The sequence below is a fragment of the Pungitius pungitius genome, chromosome 19, assembly GCF_949316345.1.
Source record: "Pungitius pungitius chromosome 19, fPunPun2.1, whole genome shotgun sequence".
In the NCBI taxonomy this organism is placed as follows: Eukaryota; Metazoa; Chordata; class Actinopteri; order Perciformes; family Gasterosteidae; genus Pungitius; species Pungitius pungitius.
In genome coordinates this window covers 3682085-3699427 of record NC_084918.1, presented here as the reverse complement: position 1 = coordinate 3699427, position 17343 = coordinate 3682085, and the positions used below count along the sequence as shown (strand labels likewise).

The 17343-nt window shown below is 44.8% G+C and overlaps 2 protein-coding genes across 3 annotated transcripts in view; both read left to right on the top strand.

Moving 5' to 3' along the window:
- Positions 1-8351, top strand: part of pou6f2 (POU class 6 homeobox 2) — a 57476-nt gene extending 49125 nt beyond the window's left edge. Inside the window, exons 8-10 of one of the 2 annotated variants that reach the window (XM_062559307.1) lie at positions 1547-1694; positions 4042-4210; positions 7810-8351. In XM_062559307.1, coding sequence (XP_062415291.1) covers positions 1547-1694; positions 4042-4210; positions 7810-8317 — 825 coding nt within the window. In that variant the 3' untranslated portion in view covers positions 8318-8351. The remainder of the gene's footprint in view (positions 1-1546; positions 1695-4041; positions 4211-7809) is intronic. The other variant, XM_062559308.1, reaches the window with a different exon arrangement.
- Positions 8352-15515: 7164 nt separating this feature from the next.
- On the top strand, positions 15516-16961 carry otulina (OTU deubiquitinase with linear linkage specificity a). The gene is made up of 3 exons (XM_037455718.2): positions 15516-15798; positions 15963-16084; positions 16372-16961. The coding sequence occupies exons 1-3, from the start codon at positions 15559-15561 to the stop codon at positions 16778-16780; spliced, it is 771 nt and encodes a 256-aa protein (XP_037311615.2). The 5' UTR covers positions 15516-15558; the 3' UTR covers positions 16781-16961.
- The last annotated feature ends 382 nt before the right edge of the window (positions 16962-17343 follow it).

Genomic DNA, 17343 nt, shown 5'->3' with positions numbered 1-17343 from the left:
CACAGATATATAGGAAGGTGCATCCTGTAAAGCCACTTAATGTTATATACTTACACTGCTGCGTCAACAATGATCGAGAGAGGACTTCGAAACCGTTGAATGAGCAACACCTAGTGGAGTCAGACTCATTGCAGCGCCGGGAGTCAGTTTTTGTGTTTTTCGCTTGTATGTGTGTGTGTGCTGGTAGGTGCATGCTTTGGAAGGCACTTGTTGTCAGCCAACCTCTCAGAATCTGTCTCGGGGACCATCCTGCACCCCTGCGGAGCCCACACCGCCCCCCAAAAAGAACTCAAAACACTCAAACACTCATGCCCCTGTTCTCCCCCTCAATCACACTCTCCATCCTGATTCGTCCCCTCTGACCTGCACTGGAAGAGGTTTTGTTTTGATTTTAAAACAATCGAGTGCTTTTAGTTTTTGTGCACTAGTTCAAAACGTTCTTCTGCCAACTTGAAGATCCACACTGTGGTCAATGATGCAGCCACGCGACTGACAGAAGGCTATTGAGTTAAGATAATGACGACGTCAGCGCAGAGCTGCAGGGTGAAAAGTCACGGTCGAGATGGACAGCTAATAGCTGCTTTCCAAAACACCAGATCATACTCTTGAATGAATTAATGCATTTGTAATAATGTTTATGCCTTCGTCTCCACTTCAAAGCCTGCATGTACACATTGTTCCGCGGGCATAATTTACGGTTGTCAGAGCCTGCAGCCTGCAATATTTCCAGTGAAGCCAGATAATTCTCCCTGCCTGTCAGAAGTCCTGACGGTGTGTGCATCGCTGTTGACACCCCCCCCCCATCCAAACAAACACATGCCACGGAGAAAATAATTAATAGCAAAGAAGGAGAGGCGAAGCCGGCCTGGCTTTTGGCAGAGACAGCTTTTCGCTTTAAGAGAGAAGACGTGCCATCTTGATCTTGTAAAAGCAATTCGAATGTGCATAAAACATGAAAAGACATCGTTTTTTCGCCATCAGAGGGAGCGGCTTGTGGATCATGAATTATGTTTGATATGAGGACTGCTGTGTCCACATTTATATTTCACATTCACGCTGCCACCGTTGTCATCCCCGCAGGTCCGATGACGAGAGAGAAGACTCTTAATTGTCACCAGCAGTTTTCTTTTTTCTTTTTTTTTTTTTAAAACAAACTCGCTTTCTGCAGCGAAAACAATTGTTCGGCTGTGGAGTCCCTGAGTTGACTCCCTCTGTCTCCTGCAGGAGTAAACCACTGCTGCTCAGGCTTATTGAGCAGACTATTGACACTGAACTCTGTGCTGTCACTTTCAATACTGCAGGCAGCAATTCACATTTATTCATCACTAGTTATAAGCTACACGTCATTATATTCAGCTGCTAAGTGGCTAATTGAATATCTGTTGATTGGATTAAATATTATCACCATAATGACACAATAACCTGGAAATGATGATTGCTGTCATGATGTAGGTGAGGAAATAACGGATATTTTATTGCTGTCAGTCTATTATGTTAACTGTGTGTGTGTGTGTGTGTGTGTGTGTGTGTGTGTGTGTGTGTCCAGCTGCCTCAGACTCAGCAGGGTCAGACTGCATCGTCTCAGCCCAACCTGCTCCACATGCCCCACAGACAGAGCCCTCTCCACCAGGCCTCCTCCTCCTCCTCCACCTCCTCCTCTTCCTCGGCTCTCAGCGTGGGGCAGCTGGTCAGCAGTAAGTGTCCAACGCAAAACACGTCTTCACACACCGAAGCAGGCACTTCGAACCAGGGTGGAACATGTGCGTCGTTGGGGGGATGAACATCAGAACTCGGCCCTTCTTTCCTACTGCAGACATCAATCTTTAAAAATGAGGCACATTCTTATATTTTTTTGTTTTTTAACGAACCTCATCTTAAGAGGAGGATTTGATAGAGATTAAGAAAGAGAATAAATATGGCAATGATTCATTAAATAGAATTTGATGAGTATAGACAGAAAGGACATGATCATATGGTTATTATTGCGGTCTTTAAACCTTTAACTACTTTCGACTGAATAAATGGTGAACCTCGAGTAACAGGAACACAGATTCAGATTGTTTTTTTTAAAATTAAACTTACATATTGTATTTAGGCAAACATTTCTAAACTTGTTTAACCCCAAACTCTCCACATGCCTAAATTCAGAAGGTAAGATGGTAAAAAAAAAAGGCTTTGTATAAAACATTTGCACAGTGCCTCCATTGCTCCGCGTGGACAGCGTTCACTGATCCTACGAAGGTTCTATGTTTCCTGACGGTCATCTTTGCTTTATTAGACGATCCAAAGTGGCGTGTGCTGTGTGTAATGAACATGCGTTTGATTCTCCCAATGCGGGGGGCCTATAAATCACGAGGCCGCAGCCTGTCAGCATGCAGCTGTAGCCTTTAAAAGTCTGTTTTATTCAGATAAATTTCATTTGTCAGAGTCTATTCCCCTAAACTCTATGTAAACTAATTTCAAAGGCAGCTACTATGCCGCCGAATTTAATAAAAAACATTGTCGCCATTGATCAACTTGTTGTAGACACCGTGTTTTGTGTGTGTTTACTTGTAACCTGGAAAAAAATCGTATAAACCATTTTTGAGTCTGCACAAAATCATTGTGGCTCAGTTGTGCAGGAAATAGAATTAATGCTTTATGCTGAGTACGGGCCTCCTCTCAGTATCACTTGCAGCACACATTCACAAAGAAAAAAAGCACAGACATCGGACTCGTCTGCAGAGGAGAGAAGCAGAAATGTCATTAGATCCGCCGGCCACGAACGCACCGCCAGAAAGAGATTGAAGGGCTGAAAACGTCTCTTACTGTTATTTAAAAAGAATCAGATGGAAAAATGTCAACAATGTTTCCTTTTGCTTATTGATGGCGTTTGTAAATGCAAAGGCAGTGTAATGCAGGCAAGGACAGAACACATGTTGACTGTAAATAAGGTTTGTAAACAGTTATTTTCTACGAGGTTGTAAATTGAAATGAAGGTCATCATGTTCAGGTGGATGATGAGCGTTTCAACGAAAGAAAAACAAACTTTAAGATAGAGACAAAAGCTCACCCTGTATGGTGATTGTCTCCACTGTGACATTGTTTATTCATTTGCCTTTTTTTTTGTGAAAGCTTTAATGCTCAATATCGCAAAATAAATCTCAAATCCTGTCTGAAGACAAAAGTCCGGGACCAGATGTTAGACGATAAGTCCTTAAAACCACTGAGGAAACAGGCTCTGTGGGGAGTGAACGAGTGACGCTCATCAATGTGGAGACGGTGGGACCCGAAGCTGTGAGTGCTCGTCCCTCCCATTCTGTCCTCCGGTGTGTGTGTGTCCCCCCCCCCCGTCTCCCTGGCGTTCACACGTCTGGAGCTCGCCGCATTCGCTGCACGTCACTCACGAGGCACAACGAGATGGCAGCCCCATAGATTTTTGCTTAAATACGCTTGGAGGATTCCTTTAATAATTCATTGATAATGACCAAGATGAATAATTCAGAGGCACAAACTTTGCTTTGGTAAGCAGGATGCCGGGGCACCTGACATTGATGTACAATGTGAAATCACTTTTTATTAGCGCGGAAATTTGTCAAAACGCTCCAGTGGAGTTTTTCAGATCTGCTCACGTATGAAGACGTTCCTCTGAAGGCCTGAACAGGGTCAGCTGTATGAAATCATGTCTTCAAATGTTCTTTCATGTTTATTTGAGAGTGTGAGCTTTAGTTAAAAAAAAAAAGCAAAGGACCTCAGGTATTTATTTTCCCATCTGTTGAATTAACAACCTCTGCGTCGGGGTGTTTTTTAGCTTGTGAATCGAGGTCACCGCATTCACACCTCAGACGGATTTATTGGTCCAAACATCTCTGGAGCTTACAGCAGACGGCAGAGAGAAATAATAAGCTCCGACCCAGAGCTGGTCAATTTTTAAAAAAAGCGGTTCAGAGGTAAAAAAAAAAAAGAAGGAAAGCAGCGGAGGCCTGACGGAACGCGGTGTGTGTGTGTGTGTGTGTGTGTGTGTGCGTGTGTGTGTGTGTGTGCGTTTTTCCGCGTCTGCAGACCCGCAGACCGCCCCCAGCGAGGTGGACGGGGTCAACCTGGAGGAGATCCGGGAATTCGCCAAAGCGTTCAAGATCCGCCGGCTGTCCCTGGGTCTGACCCAGACTCAGGTGGGCCAGGCGCTGAGCGCCGCCGAGGGCCCGGCGTACAGCCAGTCCGCCATCTGCAGGTAAGGACCCGAGCTCGGGCAGCTTCCCGTCGGGGCGCCGCCCTCCGCCCTCAGTGCGCCGGGGCGAGAGCGGATCGAGGCCTCGCCGCGTTTGCCTGGTGCTCATCCATTTTTAACGGACATTATTGAGATATTAAAACACGCGACGCGAGCAGCACCGCCCCCCCCCCCGACAAACGGGCCTCTCCTCTCTGCTCCCCTCCATCCGCTGACCTGACAGCCGGATAATACTTATGTAAAATACATACACAAGTATTACACCAAGCACTTAAAGCATTTAATAATTACTAAGGCCCGACGCCAGCTGCTCGCCTTCAACATGAGAGAACTTGACGGCGATGATCTGTTAATAAGATTGCCGTGTTTTACTGCTGCCACCAGGACGGTTTAGTCATAAATGGGGCGTTATATATTCATGAGACAATCATGCAATCAGTGTTTCAGCCCTCCTGTTTTTCCACTTGACTAGCATTTCGCAGGAAGACACCAAATGAGCCCCATTTCTCATTCAAGTCGGAATAATGTGACTCTGCCCACAGAACCACGTGTGTAACATCTGTTATTCTACCATGCAGAAAACTATTCAAAGTGTAGGATGTATTTAAAGGTTAACCAGTACATGTTAAACGTCTTTAATAAGATCTAACTAAAGGGTGAGTGCTCTGGCCGTTCTTGTGTTCATTTTAACGTACTTCGCTGATGACCTGCGCTGTTTATGTGACACGGTGCTACCGCGCACTTTTACAAATGTCATCACGTCAACATCAAACAGCTGATAACATGTGAAGCCGCGCACTGCGTCCGGGCTTCTTGTGAGGCCCCGCCAGCTCCGGCTAATGTTTAAAGTCTGGAAATCACACATGAAATATTTACCGACAAGCATAATTCAAATATTTATAACATACATTAAAGGCCATTAGCTTTAAAAATAAACACTCTGCGGGCCTGTTATTCGTGCCGTTAAGACAATTCTTTTTGTTGGTGTGACATTGAACATGACATGCTGATGTTTTAAGCAGAAGGGCAAACTTCCCGTGCTTTAGTTTAGTTAACATCAACACAGACATGAAGTTTGAGGAGGGACGTCGGGGCGGCTCTGAACCCGGACAGTGAACAGACTCTGACAGATGCCTCCATCTCGTCTCTTCTCATTGCTCACTGGGTTCTGAGGCACTTTGTTAGTTTGTCTAAACAGGCACGGGCTTTACGGGAGGGCCTCATCAAACCGATTACGTGCCCGTGTGTCCTTCTCGGGCTCAGGTTTGGGTTGGTTTTTCGCTAATATGAGTATCGAAAATGTTGGATTTACATTTTAAATACACAATTTGATGATGAGAAAACCTTTTAGAGCTCCCCTTTGTTAGTGTTTTCACACAACCATCATAGTCTTTGCTTATGAGTCAGCTTAAATAAACGAGACCAGCCTGTGCAGACATTATCGTGTTTATTGTATCAGTAGCTCAAAGAAGAGCCAGACATCAACCCACAGCTGTCATGAATCTCTTACAGATAAACACCGAGATCACAAGGGAAGGGAAGGATAGCTGCAAACAACACAGTAAGGTCGAGCAATATCAATAAAGAAACAATATTACGGAATTTTTAGTTATCACTATTGCTATTGAACAAAAAGCCTGATGAATCAAGTTGCTTGATGCATCTTGAACATTAACTTCTGTCATCCCCCAAATTGGTATAGAACCAAAGTATAAACAGTTTATCTCTGACTGTTTAAAAAAAAATGTGCTCTTACTGTATGTTTTGTCGTATCACCTTATATCTTTGTATTATCTCAGTGATGCCTAAATATTTTATAAACTGTCTGAAACTGGTCAAATGTACCAGCAGCGAACCGAGCCGCAGGAAGGAGGCTGCGACAGAAATAACTGCAGTCGTGTCTTTTCTATTGTTGTCGAGGTAAATCTCTTCACATCCTGTAGATTTTAGGTCAGACGGGTCGGCCGGCCTTGATTTCTTTTTTTCACTCGGGTTCGAGGCCCGTGGAGCCTCCCGGAAGCTGCTCGGACGCGCCGTACGCCGAGGCGCTTTCAAGAAGAGAAGCTCGGGGGTGCATTCAGGGGAAAAAAGAAGCCACCAGAGGAGGGAGATCCGAGCAGCTCTCGACCCGTTTCAGTATCGGCGGTTTCCTGTTGATCCATGAAATGTCTCTGGCGACTCCTCGTGTTTTACTAATGTATCCCCCCGCAGAGACGGAGCCCTCCTCCCTCCGCTGTTTAAGGGGCAGGTTATAAATAATACCGCCTGTCGACAAGCAGGAATGCGGCAAACCCAAAGTGTAGGAGCAGAGGAGGTTCCGTGCTCATCGTGCGCGTCGCTTGCTCCGCGGAGGGCGAAGTAGAGCGAAGCCGTGGAGCCGTGGAGCCGCTTCCGAGCGGCTGTCAGTTCAGTGTTGTTTTTACTAAAAGACTTCGCACACACACACGTCAACTCATTTGGATGTTCTTTAAAATGTGCCGTTTAAGAGAGTTTAAATCCCTCCTCTTACGGCTGGGCTGCGGTTCAGTTTAATAATGGCCTTTGAACAGAATCACATCCTGATTAAATCATACATATGACTAAAATCCATCCTGTCAATCAGTCAACATCACGTCAACGTCCACTGCATTGTGGGTAAATTGTGTGTCCGTCAATTCAAGTCATGCAACTTGACCATGAATAGAAAATATCACTATTCACAGAACATAATGTTAACTGATTATCCTGATATAAAGGATCCTTATCAGGAATGTCTTTTGATAATTTATGGTTAAAAAACAGATGTCAAATATCCACAATTATGCCTGAATCAATACAAGTAAAACAAAAACTGAATGCAATAAAGATAAAAAGATTTTCCTTTGAATACCAGTAGCATTACAGGTGTGAGAGGAATGCATTTGCTGTCAAATATAAGAGCCTCTAATCCGTCACATGACCCTCTCTTAGTCCTTACTGACTTCAGGTTAAGTCAGAATTTCCTGTCGAGCAGCCGGAAAGTTGCAGGAACTTTCAGCATTAGAGAGTGTGCAAATGTATATGTATTAAATATGAAATGAGACGTTGTTAGAGGATGAAAGTAAGTTTGAAAAATGTATTAAACGTACATTTTGGTTAATAATTCAAGCTTTATTTGTAAATAAATGATGGTGCCATATTTAACTGCATGCATTAGGGGATTTTTTGGGAGAGGGGGGGGGGGGGGGGGGTCGTCACCTGAGGGAAAGAAATGAGATATTTTGCAGTAATTCCTGTTTTCTTTATTTTGAAGTGCAGTAGTTAGTTATGTTTTGTATGTTTTTTCGGCTCAACCGGACCTGATTTTAAGTCATTGGCCAACTCTCCTTGCTCCACTACTGCCAATTTGGGACCGAGGCACAGCCTCCTCCAAACGAATTATCAGACGACACCAGAGCAGCCGTCACCTCCGGCTGCCGCGCAGCTGAGGTGCTTCCAGGTGCCGAATGCTGGAGTCCGGGGGCCGTGCACCTGGATGTTAGTCTCCGTCCCCGTGGCATTCTGCTTGAGGAGACAAAAAGGCAGGCAGCTCATCCCTTGTTCTGGCCGGGCACCTAAGATTCTTTTTTCTCAATTCTCCCCAGACACACCATCCTGAGAAGCCACTTTTTCCTACCACAGGAAGCCCAAGAGAACACTATAGGTAGCAGTCTGACAGGCAAACTGAACCCTGGCCTTTTATATCCTGCCAGGTTTGAGAAGTTGGACATCACCCCTAAAAGCGCCCAGAAGATTAAGCCCGTTCTGGAGCGCTGGATGGCCGAGGCTGAGGCCCGCCACCGATCCGGCATGCAGAACCTGACTGAGTTTATCGGCAGCGAGCCCTCCAAAAAACGCAAGCGGCGGACCTCTTTCACCCCGCAGGCGCTGGAGATCCTCAACAGCCACTTTGAGAAGAACACGCACCCCTCCGGACAGGAAATGACGGAAATAGCCGAGAAGCTGAACTACGACAGGGAGGTGGTGCGCGTGTGGTTCTGCAACAAGAGGCAGGCGCTGAAAAACACGATAAAGCGCTTGAAACAGCCCGAGCTCGGCCCGGCGGCGCCCATGGACCCGCTCGCCGATCCCCCCGAGGAGCTGCCCAAATGAACGGGGCTCTCAGGGGGGGGGGGGGGGGGCGAAGAGGGCCGCCATCGGAAAGAAAAAAAACAAACAACAACAACAACAACGAGGGCCGATGAACTGAAATGAGAACTGAGAAAGTCACCCGGATGGACAGTCACCAGTTTGCAAACAAAAACAAATGTGTTGTCAGTGTGGTTACCACAAGTTGTGTAAATGACCTCGGCGAAACCAAAAAAAAAAAAAAACATGAAGAAAAAAAGAGATTAATATGTGAGAATTATGTAAAAACATGTGCTGTTTCAAAGAGTTTTAGATCGCCCACATTTTGGTTCCCCGCCAGGAGGGATTTAGTAAGCGATCATACCAAATCAAAACACTATTTACCAAAGTCTGTTGCATCTGAGTACTAAGAATAATTTTGTAATGTAAATGTGCTCTAAATTTTTACATTTGTACTGGCAAATCTAAGCTATATGTGTGAGGTTGAGTATACATTTTATCTTTGTCTCGCTTACTCTTTTCTTTGTTTGTATGTAAATATCTTTAAAAAAAAAAAAAAAAAAAACAATTTGAAAAGTGCTGTCACTGATAATGTTTCTCTTTTGGACAAAAAAACAACAACCTTTTGCTGTGAAACAAATGCGTTTTAACGTTGTTTGCCTCCGATTTGTGTTTCATCTGCAGATATGTTCAGCCACAGTGTAACTTTGTACAACTTTTACAGGTATTTATTAATAATCTGGCGAGACGTTTCAGATGGACTTTCACATGATGATGAAGATGATGGTGATGATGATGACTTTCAGTGTCCGTCTCCTGCAGCTTTGTTTGAGCTCCTGCGTCATTCTGTTGCCAAAGCCCGATAGCCAAAGAACACATACATTCAGCTGGTGAAGACGTCACCTTTTTTTTTTTATTTTACTTTACGGCTTTACACCCCGTTTTTTCTTGGTGGGTCAACTTTAAAAGAAAATAAACAAAATAAAACAAATAAACAGAACCAGGTCAAAGAGCCACAGCGGCGTCTGCTGCAACAACCACCACCGCAATGTAGGAAATGCAGAAGGAATATTTTCATCGAATTCTATCCCTAAAAAGACATTATTTTACATCAAACTGCCCATTCCAGTTCACCTGAACATCTCAACACTGATATGCTTTTCCTGCCATGATAATGTTTCCTTTATACTTTGCATTCATCTCACTGGGTGTAACATTGAATTGACCTATTTACAGTAAATTGCTTTAACATGTATATTTCTACTCATTCGCTTCTTGATTTCATGTATTTGGGGTTATTTTTTTCAGATAGAAGTGGCCTCTGTGTCACTGTGCACTGAGCTGTTTATTTTACTCGGCGTTACCTTTGTGAGGATACGTCAACACTGCGAGCAGGAACGTCCCTTCAAATATTGGAAGCCCACAAAAACCCTCACAGGAAAAAGAGAAAAAAGTGAATGTTGAGAATAAGTGTCACATGTCAGAACGAGTGAACCTAATTTGAGGCGAGGCAAAATTTGATGCAATTTATTCAGAATCATGTGTCTGCTCGATATCTGTCGTCTCGTGTCACATTGTCTCGGTCCTTCAGTCCCCGGTGCTCTGTTCTTCTTCACTGGCCGGAAAACGCACACACGAGAAAAAACACAGGAAAAAGCTTTTAAAAAGAAACAAGTGAAGTCGTGTGATCTCATTTCCTTTTAATGCACTGATTTTTTTTTAAATATATAATCTTCCTTTTGTTTATTGAATCATTTATTACTCATTCAGTTTTAATTGTGTTTTCCACCTTAATGTTGGTTCCGATTTTTCATTCAGGCAAATCTTTGGCCAAAACACCCGCATTCACAAAGGTGTGATTGAGCAGCAGCAGACGCCTGCAGGGAGAGAACGGATCCGTCCTGAGGCTTAAAGCTGTAACCAAAACCAAAAAAAAAAAAACAACACAGACAGGAGTTACGCCTTTGCTCAACTCTTCAGCGCTGGACCAAAGCTCTATAGTTATGCACATTGTACAGAGAAATAGATTCATGATGTTGACAATCTTTTAAGACCTGAGATAAGATAATTGAAGATAGAAATGTACAGTAGTTCATCCAAGGTTTACCTCAGCACGGTTCTTCACACATGGTTGTTTTATTTTGGCGGGGTGGTTTCCTGTTTGTTGTTTTTAACACATCGTGACGTTCACCTCTCGGTTCTCACACTCCCGTTGACCCGCGTGGATGTTGCTCTCCACACAATTAGGAAGGCTTGTTAATAATCACCTTTGAATGCTTTTGTGAAATTGTACTAACAAACAAACAAAGTGGTTTGATTTTTTGTTTTTTTTTTGTTAATAAATCGAAGAACTCGAAACCAAAGCTGAAGAGCCTGCAGAAGTTGGTTGTCTTTGTGTTTTTTATGAACTGAAAGCTGTACTTAATCGTTGGAGCAATATCTGTTTGGTCAGTTAAGCAGAACTTTGTGTGTTCCCCCCCCCCAAAAAAAAGAAGAAAAAAAAAAAGCTTCAAGTCTGTCACATTGATTTGTACCATAATTAGTAATAAACAATTGTTTAACATGAATTGTGTGCCCTGTTTTCAGTAGGTTTTTATTTGATAGACACGGGTGTCAGTTCATTTCAGTCAAAACTTGAGTTTCGACGGCTTCTGAATCGTTTCTATGAAACGTCAACCATGTCAGGGAGACAGGCCATTAGCACGAGACGCTAGCCCCTGCTAGCATTAACCAGAGCTAAAAGGATCTTCATCAACTAGTACCTTTAGTATTGATTATTTTTCCACGCGAGCTTGATTCAGTTCTAATGGGAAAACAAAGCGGTTTATCACGGTATCAGTTTACTGCTGCATGTACATGGATTTATTGATATATTGACTGACAGGTACAGCTTGCTGCTGACTTCAAACGTTTCAGTAGCATTCAAATATTCCACAAACATCACTGACTCCCTCTTTTCATCTTCTGCCCTCCTCGCACAAACGCGGTGATGGAAAAACGTGCGACGACAGAATCGCACTTGACCTCCGGCGCTGACCTTCTGCTTGAGGGGTCGAGGCCCCACGGCGTCTGGAATCAGGGGGGAAAAAGACGCGGTTTGACACCCGAGAACGGGCCGCGTGTCGGAGGCGCCGCCCCTCATCAAAGCTTCATGCGTTGGCCTCGCCAAGCAGACAGGTATAAATAAAACGGGGGGGGGTAGAAAGCCTTTTCAAACTAAAAACTCAAAAGTTCGCTGCGGCTTCCCGGTCCAAGAGGCCTTTGAGATGAGAAAAGAAAGAAAAGAAGAAAAAAATAAAAAACGGGCAGGCTGCTGAAAAGAAAGTAGTAAATAAATAAATAATAATAATAAAAAGCACAGACAACATAAATTATTAACATTAGACTGAAAACTGATGTTGAAGATGCTTTTTCGTCTTCCTTTCAGCCCCCCCCCCCCCCTTTCATTCCGGGAGGCAGGGGGGGGGGGGGTTGTGAGTGGTGGTGAAGGCTGAGGTGTGCAGCTCCAGTCACTTATTTGATGTTATTCTGTGGGTTTTCTCCCTTTTCTTATTGTCTCGACCATTAACAACGTGATCGTCGTGCACACGCAGCTCCTGACCCATATTTGCTTTTCTCAAACTGTTTGTGTTGTGCAGCTGATGAAAGTTTACTCCCCCCCCTTACCCCCGCCCCCCCTTCCCCGTCTGCAGCTGCAATGAAGGCAGCGGATCAGTTCAAAAGGATCCCGCGGAATTATTGAGAAAATGCCGCGGCTTCGGAGAGCCGTCATTGTGGGGACGTGGAAAAAGTTTTTAGCTTTCACAACTTAATTCAGTAGAAAAAGGAGAGGAAGAGGCGTAAGTGAAGGTCCTGTGATGTACACTTAAAGGGACCAAATGCATCCTCAGCATCATTAAAACTACCTTTTCTCCCCCCCCATCTCACAGATTTCAGATCAGCAGACTGATGGTTAAAGGATTCACGACGTCAATCAGCCGCCAGAGAAGCGTTTTGACCTGTGAATCTTGTGATTTTGTTATTTTCTCAACCTAAAGGAACAGCTGAGGTGTCCTTTTCCTCACGTCTCTCCTCACACACACACACACACACACACGCACACACACACACGCACACACACATTTATACACGCTGAAGTAGTCCTGAGTGGAGGAGGCCGGACAGAAAGACGATGACATGTCGGCGCTCCAAATGGATTATGTTTCAATATCAGTGAGCGCACAGGAACGGGGGGGGGCGTGGGGGGGGGGGGGGGGGGGCACGTGTTGGATACAGATGGTTTTAAATTGCCGCCTTTGTTTCCCATCAGGCATGAAGCATTCACTCCCCTTATCTCTGGGCTGATGTTTTGGGTAAATGAACTGTCGGGCTGCCGGCTCCTGCGCCTCCTTTTTTTTTTTTTTTTTTTCCTTCACTCTCTCCTCAAGGTTGAGATGTCGGAGGAGCGACTGTGAAGCCCGAGCTGCTCAGGCGTCTCCCACTTTGCGGCTCTGCGCCCCCCCCCAGATGCCTCCGAGGGTGCAATTACCGATCCTCACATGGTTCGGCCGTGCATAAGATGCCTTTTGCTTTCACTGATGTTCTGTGTTTATAGGGGGGGGGGGTTCAGTGTTATTAGCGTTGACACACCGTGAGGTATTTGCAGGTGGAGCAGGTAATAGCCCGGGTCTTTGCACAGACACCTGTCTGCCTTGAGCATAGTCCATTTAACTCTGCAGCGGCTCGTCTTTAGGCCTCAAACTCTGCTGCATGTTGTCTGTGCAGGAACCACACGGGCGGCCCACAGCTGGAAAACAACATCTGGAGTTACTTTATTAAAGAGACACTTGGCTCAGACGATTAAGCGAACTGTTGTTGGTCGATGAGTACACAGACGGCGTCCATGGCTCCAAAACACAGTGAATGTATCCAGAAACCCTTTCTTTTCTCTCTCTCTCATTTTTTGGCCTTTTACGTGTGTAAAATAGAAAAACATCACTGCACGCTTTGCCTGCAAAATGTTCAGAGTTAAAAGGCGGCGGGGTGAGAGCTGAAATTGTTTCCCCTCTCGACAGGTCGTCGGTTCGTAAGCGGCGTGAAAAAAAAACAAAAAAAAACACCCCCCTTCGGGCAAAAGTGCAACTCTCCGCGGCTTTGAGAGTCCGAAGGGAAACAGCCTCCATCATCCCCTCATCCCGCTGACCTCTATGCGTACGGTGTAGTGTACTCACAGCATGGAGGGAGGGGGGAGCGATGCGTTGCTTTCTTATCAGGGGGGTGGGAGGGGAGTCGGTGCGGACACTTTGGGGCCCTTCTTATGGGGGGCCCATGATGAAACCCCTCTTCGCGTATCCAATGGAAATCGGGGTGATCACAGATGAGAATCACTCACAGACAGGGAGATGTCAACAGGCACATAATGACAGCTGATGGCCCCAGAGCCCTCTGAGCATCACCTGACCAGCCGGCACCGCACTACAAAAACGTAATTAGGGGCGAAAACGCAGGGACGGAAGCTCGATCTCTGTGTTTTCTGTAAGCAATGCTCTTTGTTTTTATACATCAGGGAGTCCTTTCTCTTCCTCCTTGTCAATCTCTCTCACTTCATGGTGAGGAGGAGGAGGAGGAGGAGGAGGAGGAGGAGGAGGAGGAGGAGGAGGAGCAGGAGAGCTCCCTCTGTGAGATGCCAAGGTGCTCCCGGTCCATTGTGCTGCTGGCTGTCACGTTAAATTAGGGACTACAGGCTCCGTGAGTGTAAAAAAATCAATACTTGATGGAAGATTGCTCCCCGGAAAATCTGTTTTGATTCCAGGATTAATTCTTGACCAAAGGCTGCGGCAAAATGACATGCCATTAGGCGGAAAATGAACACATTCTGCAGTGGAAATTGGATGGAAATGTGTCAGGTGATTGCCCCGGTTTCGTTGTTTTGACTCTTTGAGCAAAGGGGGGGTTGGGGGGGCGGGGGAGGGAGGGGGGAATGGAAGGTGTGGCTGCCGGGAATGTGGCCTCCATTTACAGAGCAGGAGACAACTCCACCTTGGCCATGGGGGCTTTCTCGAGGCCATTGGCATGGCTGCAGATGTCTTCCACCCAGCTAAGAGGCACCTGTCCACGGTCTCCTGTGTTTTCCCACAAAGCATAAAGAATGAGAAGAGTCTGAAAATAAAACATCTCTCTACTCAACAGTGGGAAGAAAAAAGGGGGAGGTGAGATGCATTATTGATGAGGGAATAATGTGTTTGTCATGACGGGTGACATTTTTTTGGTTCGAAAACTTACACAGGAGGCTGTAAAGATGCACCGGACTGTGATTTGAACAACACGTGTCCGACCAGAATATATTAGATGAATTTCAGTCAAGTTAAATCCCATGTTTTGCTAAAGCATGTAAACAGAAACAGAACCATCAGTCCACATGCATTATTTTATTCATTAGGAAGCACAAACACATGCAAGCCTTAATAAACGAGAGTCTAAACTTAATTTCTGGTTTTGATTTGATTAAATGCCCTTCAATATGTAAAAGGTGCAAATTGTTAACTGAATAAAATAATATAAACAGCCCTTTGATAAGCTCTGAATCATTGTGCTTAATTTTAGCGAATTAATCTAAAACATTAAAAATAGCATAATTCACTGTTTTCAACAGCAGTTCCACATCTTCCAACTTGTTTAAACGTTTCTTGACTTTGTAACTTCAGCTATTTTGGAATCGAAAACAATTAGAGCCTGAAATCAAAATAATATGTTTTTCATTGCAATAACTTTTTGTGTTTTGTGAGCAACGATTTTCTCTGATAAACTGACAGACAAATTTCAAAGATTTAAACTTAATATATGATCTATGTAAAAATGGTTTATTGGTCAGAATCTCATAATGTGTTGATTGAGGATGTTTGATGTCATTAAAATTCGTTTGGTTTTCTGTGCAGACCAGTTTTACGTTAAGGCACTAGCGCCACCTGCAGGATTAAAATGTACTATTATCTGAAACGTAATATCGATTGATGGCAGTGTGCGAGACGGTTTCGCCGTAGAAGAAGAGTATGTAAAGGGATACTACACCTTGAAATAAAACTTATTTGAAAGCATGAGTTTAAAAATTAGCCAGTAAAACAGGTTTCATTCATTTGTTTTGTGTGGTGTTAACATCTAATGATTAACAGTCTGTTAATAAGTATTTTTTTTCTTTCCTGTGCAGTTAAAACAGTTCACTTTTAACAATATTATATTGAGTGCAACCAAATTCCTTTTTGAGGTGGATTTTCTCTTTCAGGCGCAGGATGATGACGTACTCCAGCCAGAAGTCGCTGCTACGGCAACACGCCAGCCCGTTTCCTCCCGCTGTGGTCCCAGATGCGTGTGATGCGTTAACCGCCTGTTCCCGTCGCAGCCTTCACGTGAACCTCACGATGTCTTGGATTAAAGCAGTTTCCCACAGCGAAGACGTCTTCGACGAGTACGCGGACGACCTCAGCTTACAGAGCAAAGAGTGGGCTTCCAACATGAAGAAGAGAGTCCGGGTAATTCTAACGTCGCGTTCGTTTACCTCGATACCTGAAAACGGGCTCTATGCCACCCGTTTTCTTTAAACGTGTGTATTGCTGCGGTACCGTTTAGCCTGCTGTTGATGTGTTCCAGTCGTTAGTCGCCGTTAAAGCTCCATTTATTGACGTGTCGCGCACAGGACGGTTACGTCGACGGGGTCGATGCCGGAGAGGACGCCTCGCTCCAGGCCGGTTTCGACCTGGGTTTCAGGGAAGGAGCCGCCCGGACCGTGGCCCTGGGACGGCTCAAAGGAATCGTGGGGTAAACAATCACTCATCCCATGCACGTGATCTCTAATTACAGATACAAGTTGGGTGGACATGTTGAATCCCAATTTGATTAAAATGTTCGCCCCCCTCGCCCCCCTCTCAAAGTCTACTCATTCTTTTTAAAAGGCATGTTTAAAACAGAAACATCACGAGCCATCTGTCTGTGCTCATCATTGAGGACTCCTTTGTGTATCCAGCTGGTTTCGGTCCCAGTCGCTTCTCCGCGCCTTTGTATCAGTGCATCCACACTGGTGCCTCTTTGTGTGTCTCACGTCACAGGGCCATACATTGCTGGTGCCAGATTGAACATCCGGAAAGGCCCGTGCCGGCCTCCGTGACCGACCTACTGCAGCGGGTGTCCCAGCACGAAGACGAGGTCATGGACGGCATCCGGAGGGCCTTGGAGAATCCTCCTCCCAGCGTGAGCTCCGTCTCTGAGAGCATTGAGGATCTGAAGGTGGAGCAAGCGGATTCCGGAGGATGTGGAAATGAAGGGTGTAAAGAAATGGACTGCTGCAAGAAGGGGGAAAAGAAGGACCCGGACCTGCCTCGTTCTGGGTCCACTGACTGCACCTCGTGCTCAGGTGAAAGCCTGAACTGCCTCCGGCTGCGCTGCTTGGATCTGGTGTCGGAGCTGGAACTGCCACAGGAGCTGATCGCTCACATACAGGAGCTGAAGGACGTGTAGCGATTGAATACTCTGATGAGCTCATGAACTGTGAAACACAACAGGGTTTTTAGGGTGAACTTTTTATCGCACAGCAACAGAGTGCTTTTGATGTATATAATGTAAAATGGAACTTGAGCTTTCACAATGTTTAAAGTGGAGGAAGATTTCATGAAAATAAAAATGGACTTGCTATCCTCTACTGCATTTCTGTTCTCTCATGTGCTGTCCAACAACAAATCCTATTATCTCTTATTTATTGAGCATATATATTTGTAACGTAGAAGCACTTTGTTAAAATGATCCTTGGTATTCAGATTTAAAAATCCCAAAGTCCCAAGATTAGCTTTGTAAATGATTTTTATTATCAGATCAGAATGGCAAAATGTAACGCACAACCCCACTGATGGGGTTAAGGCCAATATTTCAGGATACTCCCTTTGTGGTAACATGAGTTTTTGAAGAAAATCCCAGCATCAACATCACAAAGACCATTTTGAACCATTGTCATGCTGCATTATTCTGTGCATTACAATAATTATATTATAGATTATATATTACAATTATTGTTAATAATTTCTAAT